This window comes from Empidonax traillii, unplaced genomic scaffold (assembly GCF_003031625.1).
Source record: "Empidonax traillii isolate 1590-97213 ecotype Southwest subspecies unplaced genomic scaffold, ASM303162v1 scaffold2589:size21297, whole genome shotgun sequence".
In the NCBI taxonomy this organism is placed as follows: domain Eukaryota; kingdom Metazoa; phylum Chordata; class Aves; order Passeriformes; family Tyrannidae; genus Empidonax; species Empidonax traillii.
Genome location: NW_020957782.1, coordinates 6791 through 16977, shown reverse-complemented (window position 1 = coordinate 16977; position 10187 = coordinate 6791). Strand labels below are relative to the sequence as shown.

At 50.8% G+C, this 10187-nt stretch overlaps 1 protein-coding gene across 1 annotated transcript in view; it reads left to right on the top strand.

Moving 5' to 3' along the window:
* The window catches only part of TACR1 (tachykinin receptor 1), a gene marked incomplete at its 3' end in the record, with an annotated part of 18200 nt that overhangs the window by 1808 nt on the left and 6205 nt on the right, over nt 1-10187 (top strand). Inside the window, exon 2 of the mRNA XM_027909994.1 lies at nt 9751-9945. Within this exon, the coding sequence (XP_027765795.1) occupies nt 9751-9945 (195 nt within the window). The remainder of the gene's footprint in view (nt 1-9750; nt 9946-10187) is intronic.

Below are 10187 nucleotides of genomic sequence, written 5' to 3'. Positions count from 1 at the left end.
CTGCCACCCCCTGACAGGAGGGGGAGCCGGGGGGGGTCGGGCTCTGCTCCCAGGAACCAGCAGCAGGACAAGAGGGCACAGCCTTGAGCTGCCCCAGGGCAGGTTTAGGATGGACATTGGGAAGTTCTTCCCAGAGAGAGGGATCAGCCACTGGAAGGGGCTGCCCAGGGAGGGGGTGGATTCTCCATCCCTGGAGGGGTTTGAGCAGAGCCTGGATGTGGCATCAGTGCCATGGGCTGGGTGACAAGGTGGGGTTGGGTCACAGGTTGTCCTCGATGATCCCAGAGGTCTTTTCCAGCCTGGCTAATTCTGTGATCCTGTGATTCCATGTGGCTCTGTGTGATCTCCACTCACGGGAGAATACACTGCAACTAGAATTCTTCGGTAAAACAGCCCTAAAAATAACTCCCCTCCCCGCCCTGGTTGGCTTTGGGAATCCTTTGTCAGCGCTCAAGAGCAGCCCAGGGAAGGCTGCTGCGTGTCGGTGGCGTGACTTGGGTGTGCATTTGTAGCACCCTCTCCCTCCCAGCCCCGCTGCAGAGCCGTCCATCCCCTCTCCACCCCCTCAGTGATGAGCAAACTCACGGTTTAGCACCAAATGGCATCACCCCAAGGCAGCTGTTTTTTTTTTCTTCCCTGCCTGGTCGTGCCCGAGGGTTGGGATCTGCTGGCAGAGCTCGGGTTGGGGTTGGGATCTGCTGGCAGAGCTCGGGTTGGGGTTGGGATCTGCTGGCAGAGCTCGGGTTGGGATCTGCTGGCAGAGCTCGGGTTGGGGTTGGGATCTGCTGGCAGAGCTCGGGTTGGGGTTGGGATCTGTCAGCAGAGCTCGGGTTGTGCCACGATCCAAAGTTCAGCCGCTGCTGGTGGCCCCGGGGCCACTCCTTTGTCACCGCCCCTCGAGGGACACGGAGGAGCCTCCAATTCACAGCTGCCCCTCTGGCAGAAATCCCCATTTAATGGCATTTCACACCGGCGCTGCTGACAAATCCCGGCTCTCCAACAGCTCCTCAATTCCCTTTGGAATCGAGCGCTCGGCGTTCCAAGCGCAACAGCTTTTCCCGATGCTGCAACGCCTCGTTCTGGTCCCTCTTCCCGAGGAATAAAAGACATTTTGGCTGCGGATCCAGCCGAGGTGGGGGGGGGGGGGGGGGGGGGGGGGGGGGGGGGGGGGGGGGGGGGGGGGGGGGGGGGGGGGGGGGGGTTTGCCTCGTGCCAGCACCTTTGGAGCTGAACTGGCTCCGATATTCCCGATATTCCCTCCGAGGGGGTGATGGTGCTGCCACAGCTCGGGAAAGCAGAGCTGGACGTGGATGATGCTCTCCCGTCCTTCAAAACAGGCTTTGTTTGGCTCTGGAGTGGTTACAAAACCCTCTGTCGAAAAGGAATTGGATGTAGCCGAGCTCTCCCGCAGGAGAATTAGGGAATAATCAATAAAAAAAAAGCCATAACAGCAACAGGGATTGTTCCTCCCCGGTGCTGGCTCTGCTTCAGGAGCATCTGAGAATGTTTGGGATCAGCTGGAAAAGCCCCTTTCACATTTGGGTGAATTAGGGAAATAATTTTTTTTTTTAAAAATTTAATAGTTTAATTTTTAACCTTTGATCCACACCCTGGAAAAACCAGGAAAGCAAATCTGCCAGGGGGGAGCTGGAGGAGAATGTGTAAAACAGGGAGAAAAGGCAGGTCTGAGAGCCTGGGGCTGATTTTTCTGGGGGGAGGGGGAATTGGCATTCCCAGTTTTCATCTTGCATTGCTAACCCTGAGCATGGTTTTCCCGTGCCTGGGATTCCAAACCCAGATTCCCATCAGGAAGGACCCCCTCCCCCAAAAAAAGGAGCTGCATCCTCAGTGTGCCCAGAGCCACCTGTTGCATTTTCTGGTCCCAAATTTTCAGCAAGGTGGGAATGTGGGAGGGAAAAAGGCAGCAAAGCCCATCCAAGCAAGCAGCACAAACCAACATCTCCAAGCCCTGGAAAAAATTCCCCATTTTCCTGTGTCTGAGACCTGACAACAGTTACTTAAATGCATGAAAAGCAGGAACTTGTTCCAGGCACATAAAAGGGCAGAATTCCTCCTGGCAAGCAGCAAAAACCTGAATGAGGAGCCAGGTAGGCTCAGGGAAACATTCCCAACCAGGATGTGGCTGAAATCAAAGTGGGGCTCTGATTTCCATCAGAAATTAGGGAAGCAGGATGGAATGTGCCTCATTTCCTGAAGTGTTTCCAGCAGAGGGGTTGGATATGGAGGGTGAGGGCTCAGAGGAGCATCAGTCTGCAGATTGCTCCCCTAAATCATCCCCCTTTCCTGCTCCCTGCCAGTGATTTCTGGAATGTCTTTGCCAGAGGATGTGAAAGTGCCTCGGAAAAACTCGGCACGGCCACGATGGGGTTGTTGAGAGAGAAGGGGGAAGTGGTTCGATTCATAGAATTCCAGAATCCTGGAATGGTTTGGGTTGGAAAGGACTAAGAGATTCCATTCCACCCCCTGCCATGGGCAGGGACACCTTCCACCAGCTCAGGTTGCTCCAACCTGGCCTTGGGCACTCCCAGGGATCCAGAGGCAGCCACAGCTTCTCTGGAAACACCTTCTCTCAGTGGATTTTTTTTTTTTTTTTGCAGGACCCACCGTGGGTTTGTGCAAGAAAAAAAAAAATAAAAAAGGTTTTCCTTGAAACTCAACCATCCCCTCATTCTCCAGCACTTGTTCCAGCCTGGGCACAAACAAACCTGAGAAGTTTACCCTGAACAATTGCAGGAAATTCAGGAGTCAAGGCTGGCACAACGTGTGCTCAGGAAAAGCCCTGATGCAGCTTCTCAGCATCCTGAAATTGGGGGACAAACAAAAACTCCCTTTGGCACTTCAGAAGTTGCCACATCCTTTGTTTTCGAGCACATCAATTATCCCTGTCCAGCCTCCAGCTCTCCCTGGGAATTAGTTCACTTGGAAAACAAGCAGAAAATCCAGGTATTTCCCCCCCTCCAATATTCCAGGAAAGAGAAGCTCACAATGCCCACAGTGAGTCCAAGCTGATTTTCAACCACACTTAGAATAAAAACCCAACTCTGGCCTTCCCTAAGTTGCAAAATCCACGGAACAAACGTGGCATTTTCTCTCTCCTTGGCACCTGGATTCATTTCTGGGAATCACCACCCACCTGCAAACCAGGGAGGAGGGATTTTCCATGAGGATGGAGGACCAGGAATGCAGCCCAGGGTGGCAGAATGAGGGGAAAAAAATACAATTTCTTCTCTCAAAACTCCAAGTGAGCAAAGGCAGAACCACCCAGAGTGAGCAAATCCCACTGGTGAGGAAGAGCCCTGGGATTAATCACAAACTGGGCAGAATTTGGGGTATTTACCACAAAGCAATTCCCCTTTTTCTGCAAAGCCTCCTCTGCTTGAAAGCAGCTGTAAAAATGATCTATAGTGGGAATAACCTCCTGCAGCTCCTAAAATAACTTGCTCATTAAAAGAGCTCCACCAGCAGCAACGTTGCCAGACCAGGAGGGTTGGAAAATCCAACTGGGATCTCATTTATTTATTGTATATATATACTATATTTTTAAAAAAATATATATATATTCCCTTTTTAATTTCCAAATGGGTTATTAAGTTATATTAGGTGTCCTAAAAATCCCCCCAATTTGCTGGCAGGAGGTGCAGAATGAACATCAAATCTGCAAAGCTTCATCACTGCAGCTCCCAAAATTCCCAACCTGCAGCCAAGACCTGGTAATACCTCCCCAAGCCCAGCAGAAAAAGCAGCTTGGGAAATGATTTATTGCTTGGAAGTTGAAATCTCGGGCTGGACAAACCGGCTGAGCATCAGGGATTTTCCAGCTCAGCCACCCCCGGTCCCCGAGAGGTGATTGCTGCAGAAAAAAAAACACAAACCCCTCCGGGGAGGACAAATCACAGCAGTTAATTAGTCATTTACACCCTAATTTAGCACCGGGATGGGGCTTTTTTAAACTTAATTTAAAGGACTTGTGGGGTTTGCAGGGCAGGGCTTTGATCTGTGCAATCCTGCTCTGCTTGGGAAGTGATTTGGGAGATTTGGGAGCGACGGGGAAGTGAAAGGAGGGTGGGATTTGGGGGCAGAAAAATGGAGCTGCTTTTTTTATCCACCCCCCCCCCCCTTCAAAAAAAAATCAAGCATCATGAATGCCACAAAAAGCCCGGGAAGCTGCTGGGTTCCCAAAATGGAGCTGGTTCAGAGTAGTGATTTCCCAGATGGAGTTGGGAAGCAGAAGGATGGAGATGGAGAAGGGAATGTCTTAGAAGGAGTCACCCCTCTGGTCTGGTTTGTGTCCCTGATCCAATGGGGATTAACTGGAATTAATCCTCCCCAATATCCACCAGACAGGAATTCAGCTGAAAAGATAATAAATTACATTTTCCCCCCTCCCTTTCCTACGGGAAGAGGAGTGGGATTGACATTCCCACGGGGATAATGTGGAACTGAGGGGAATCAGCAACACTTGCGGCTCAGAGATGCAGGAATGTTTGGGTTTAGCCGTGGAACAACATCATGGAATGGTTTGGGTTGGAAGGGACCTCAAAGCCCATCCAGTGCCACCCCTTGCCATGGGCAGGGACATCTTCCACCAGCCCAGGTTGCTCCAACCTGGCCTTGGACCCTTCCAGGGATGGGTGTCTGTGAGCAGGGCACTGCCTCAAGGCACTGTGGGGCCTCTGGTGAGATATTTGATTTATTTGAAGCATTTTTTTCACCAATTTAATCTAAATTTCTCTGTGGCCCTCTGAACCACCGGCTGCTTGAGGTGTCAGGGGGTACCAGAAGCCACCTCTGCTCCCAACCCCACCCCACCCCACCCCACTCATCATTTTGGGTTGTTCCTTGAAGGAAACAACCCCAGAGCTCTCCTAGAGCCGATTTACCATCTCTTGGTAAAATCCAGTGAGAAACCTGCAGTTTGGTGGAGCTTTGGGCCACACTGGGGTGGGAGAGCCCTGTTTGTGTCCTGGTTTGGGCACTCCCTGAGCAATAAAGAGGAGGAACCACGACAAGGCCAAGCTTTGTCACACACACACCAGGGTGGTTGGCACTGAACAGGCTCCCCAGGGCAGTGGGCACAGCCCCAAGGCTGCCAGAGCTGCAGGAGGGGTTGGATGATGCTCTTGGGGCTGGGGCTGTGCAGGGCTGAGGGTTGGACTGATGGTCCTTGTGGGTCCCTCCCAGCTCAGCACATTCCGTGATTCTGTGACCCAGAGCTGTGCTGGAGGGATCGACCCACTCCAGGGTGGGGCATCTGCTCTGCCTTGGTCACAGACACCCCCAGGACTGACCCTGCCCTAAACCCTCTTTGCTGAGGCCGGGAAATCACATCTGCACAAAGCCCAGCCCCAAACCCTGCGGCCTCCTTGGTCCCTCATCCCTCACCTGCCGTGTCCTTATTAACGAAGCAGATAAGGAAGCTCCGGGACGGAGAAGCTCCATAAATTTGTACCGTTATATTAATCTCATCTCCATCAGGGTGAAAACAATTGTGCACTGTGAGCTCTCCAGGCAGGCTCCAGGTTTCCAGCTGACGTTAATAGATGGATCCACGGCCTCCAGTGCGAGGTCTGTTTAATCAGCGAGGCGCTCGGAGCGACTCCGGTGCAACACCAGCCCCAACTGCTCCTGTGTCGTCATGGCAACCCCCCCCCCCCAAAAAAAAACCACAGGGAAATATTGAACCACCAGCGAATGGCATCACCAACCTCAGGGGAAGAGCCTCTGGCTCCTGTGGGGTGGTTCAGCTGGGAGGTTTTAGTGCCAAGAGCGTGAACTGGGGTTAGAACGTCCAGGAGGTGTAGGGGAAGGTGGGTGGGAATCCCACCAGGGCTCTCCTGGGGGGGAACTGGGAATGCTGGTTTGCACCTGAACGTGGTGCTGCCACCTGAGAGGAGAGCAAGAGCACATGGTTTGGTTCTGAGGGCTGAGAGGGCATTAACTTCAGCTGGAACTGGTTGATGTGTCGGAACGGGTTAATCTGTTGGAACGGGATGAGCTGGTGAAACTGGTTGATCTTTTGGGACTGGATGATCTTTAAGGTCCCTTCCAGCCCAAATCACTCCCTTGTTCTACAAAATCCTCCCAACCCAAACTCTTCTGCACCAAACAACCCCATTCCTGTGAACTTCCTGCCCAGGGAACAAAACCTTCCCTGACACAGGAATTCTGCCCCTAAATCCTCAGCAAAACCCCAGATCCCTCTGATAACTTGGGCCTTGAAGGTTCCAGCTGCTTTGTCACCTGTCACAGCAGCGAGGGCAGGATGCTCACCTGCCCCTCTCCCTCATCTCCCATGAGCAACCATCCCCAACAACCCCTGATTTATTTGTGGGTGGGAAAACCACCCTCTTGGACGGCCAAGGAAAAAGCTTGGAGGGTGGAACAGGAGGGGTTTGGTCATGGCCCCAGTTTGGACAAAATTGGGATAATTCAAGGACATCAGGGTGGTTTTTTTTGGGGGTGTCCTGTGAAGGATGAGTTGGAACCCATGGTCCTTGTGGGTCCCTTCCAGCTCAGAATATTCCATGAAATCCTGTGAAATCCACCCTTTCTGTGCCCCTCAAACCCCTGCCTGGGTGTCAAACACCCCCCAGCCCTTTGCAGACACACCAGGGCTCTGCAGCTTCATCCTTATTCCCACTGAAATGCCAACCTGGTGGTATTAATAGAGAAGAAATAGATTGGGAAGGGTGGTTTTTTTTTTTAGTTTTTGCTGGAAGGCAAATGATGATTGACATGTTTTCTTCCCTGCCAAGAAGCTGATTGATGGAGCTTTGGCTGCAGCAGCTTCTTCAGCCTCACCTGGGAGATGAAGCCACGTGGAGGGAGAGGAGCTGGAGGTACCCCAGGCAGTCAGGGTTGAGTGGGAGGAAGGATTTATTTTGGGTTATCCCAAAAACTTGCCCTTAGAAATGCCTTGGAGAGGCTTTGGTTAAAAACTGAGTAGAAAAAAACCACAGCAAGTCCGAGTGGTCTGCAAGGAAATGGGGGTTGTTTGATGGAGCCAGAGCTGAGAAAAGCAAGAAAAAAGGAGTTTTTCTCTCTGAATTGGTGCTTTCCCACCCCAAAATAAGCAGGATGGCCACTCATAATAAAATAAGCTGTGGTGGCCACAAATCCCCATTCCCCCTCCCTCTCCCTGGTTTGATTTTGCATCAAAAGTTTTTGGCAAGGAGAGGGGAATAAAATAAAATAAAATAAAAAAAAAATGGTTATTGAAATGTTGGGGCAATTTTCTTCAGTGATACAATTATTATATAATTATCCAATATTTTAATATGGAATAATGGCTGAATTATTTTCAGGATGTTTGTCCATTTCCATCCATCTCCAGGATTTTTACAGGCTGTAATTCCAGCTCCTCCAAGCAGCCCAGACCCTTTCCATCATCCTTTCTTAATTCCCTGTTCGGGAGAACTGCTGTTATTCCCTGTTTTTTAACCCTGATGGATTAAACCCAGAGCATCTCCAAGGGAATATTTCCCAGCTCAGCACTGATGGATCGGGAATTGCTGCTGAAAAATAAGATTTAGGGCTGATTTCCCCCCCCAAACACCCCTAATTTGCTCCCTCCTGCCTCCCTGAGCCCATCCTTGGATTGCCAGTGAGGTTGAAGGAGTTTTTCCATCTCCCTTCCACCACGAACCAGAGCTGTAGTTGGTCAGGAAGTTCTCCAGGTGGTGCTTTTGGGTTTATTTCACCCCCACAGCGATTTTTGGGGAGGTTTTTATCAACCACAAGGGCTCCTCCAGCCACAAAGTGATTTAAATTGGTCAGAAAGGGCTAAAAAACCCCTGGCAGGGCCGAGGTTGGGGGTGGTGCAGCTTTCCTGGCTGGTTGCACCTCAAGCCCTGGCTTTGCTTTCTGGAGGTCTCAGCCTGAGGTGTTTCTCCAAGTAAGGATTTCAAGAGAAAACCCACAATTTTTTGGTGGAAATTCCTTGTTTTCTTGCCTGAGTTGAACCCTTGGGTGGAGTCTGAGCAGTGAACTCAGGTTTTTAGGTGCCTTTTTGGGTTCCCTGCTCTGAACCCCGTGAGAAAACCCACCCAAACCCCACCCAAACCCCACCCAAACCCACTGACTGGGGGGGGCTCAGCCAACACCAGGCACTGCAAGGATGAGGAAGAGGAAGGAGATGAATCCTCCTGGGAATTTAATCCCAGTCCAACACGGGGAAATGAGAAATGGGGGAGACCTTTGGCTTTTTCCGTCCGGTTCCCAGCACCAAACAGGTTATTAAGGCATAATTAGCGTCAGGATCAGCTGGATTTCCACCTGGATTAGGGGGAGAAATTTTGGGGCAGAGGAAGAGCTGAGGGCAGCACCTCCTGTTTATGTAATTCCTGTATTAATCTCCAATTACCACCCAAAAAACACAACACAGGGAGGACTTAGGGAAGCATTAAAAAGCCCCTGAGCCTGGTGGCACCTCAGATCCCTCAGCCCACGCCACTCCACAGCTCCTATTTTTGGCTTTCCTCCTGGAATTCTTGGCTCTGGCATCTACAGGATTTTGTGTGAGGGGGGAGAAGCCCCAAAGCTGTCACTGCCAGATGGTGGGTTCTGGATAAATTGGTGGTGTCAGTGAAGCTGTTTTTCAGCTCTTAAGTCAATTATTGTCCCAGTCAGGATTCAAATCTCCAGGGTGGAAACGCTGGGAATCCTCCACAGTGGGATTATCCGATGCTGGTTGGGTTTCTTGGCATGAGGGGCTGCCAGGATGAATTTAGGGGGTGCCAAAGTAGGACCCACACACAAGGACAGCCTAAACCAGCCCCCAAAGCAGCAGTATTGGGGTTTTCCAGCCTTGATTTCCCCATTTCCAGCCTTGTTTTCCCCATTTCCAACCCTGTTTTCCCCATTTCCAGCCTTGATCTCCCCATTTCCAGCCTTGATTTTCCCATTTCCAGCCTTGATATCTCCCTTTCCTGTCTTGATTTTCCCATTTCCTTCCTTGATCTCTCCATTTCCAGCCTTGATTTTCCCATTTCCAACCTTGATTTTCCCATTTCCATCCTTGTTTTCCCCGTTCCCAGCCTTGTTTTCTCCACTTCTAACCTTGATTTCCCCACTTCCAACCTTGATTTCCCCATTTCCAACCCTGTTTTCCCCATTTCCAGCCTTGATTTCCCCATTTCTATCCTTGTTTTGCCCATTTCCAGCCTTGATTTCCCCATTTCCATCCTTGTTTTCCCCATTTCCAGCCTTGATATCTCCCTTTCCTGTCTTGGTTTCCCCATTTCCAGCCTTGATTTCCCCGTTTCCATCCATTTTTCCCCATTTCCAGCCTTGATTTCCCCCTTTCCAGCCTTGATTTCCCTGTTTCCACCCATTTTTTCCCCATTTCCAGCCTTGTTTTCCCTGTTTCCCACCCTGCACTGGGATCTACCACGGAGCCAGGATTTTGTGCTGGGGTAGAACGACCGAAGCTGTCGCTGCCACGTGGTGGGTTCTGGATAAACTGGCCTTTTTTTTTTGTGGCAGTGAAGCTGTTCCTCAGCTAAAAATCAATCAGTCAGGAATCAAATCTCTGGGATAAACCCCTGGGAATCCTCCAGAACGGGATTAGTGGTTTTTCCAGCGTGTATTTAGGAGCCGCCAAAACACAACTCCCCACACGAGGAATGTCCAAAACAGCCCCCAAAGCTGCAATATCGGGCTTTTCCAGCCTCGATTTCCCCTTTTCCATCCCTTAATTCCCCTTTTTTTCCCATATTTCCACCCTTGCAGGTACATGGCCATCATCCACCCCCTCCGACCTCGGCTCTCGGCCCAGGCCACCAAGGTGGTGATCGGGCTGATCTGGCTGCTGGCATTCCTGCTGGCATTCCCACAGGGATATTATTCCGTCATGGAAGAGCTCCCAGGACGGCTGGTGTGCCTGGTGGAGTGGCCTGAGCCCGGCACACACCTGTATGGAAAAACGTGAGTGGGGGATTGGAGGGAAGTATGGAATGGAAATGATATGGAATGGGAATATGGAATGGGAATATGAAATGGAAATTATATGGAATGGGAATATGGAATGGGAATATGGAATGGAAATATGGAATGGAAATATGGAATGGGAATATGGAATGGAAATATGGAATGGAAATAGGGAATGGAAATATGGAATGGGAATATGGAATGGGAATATGGAAGGGAAATATGGAAGGGAAGGAGGG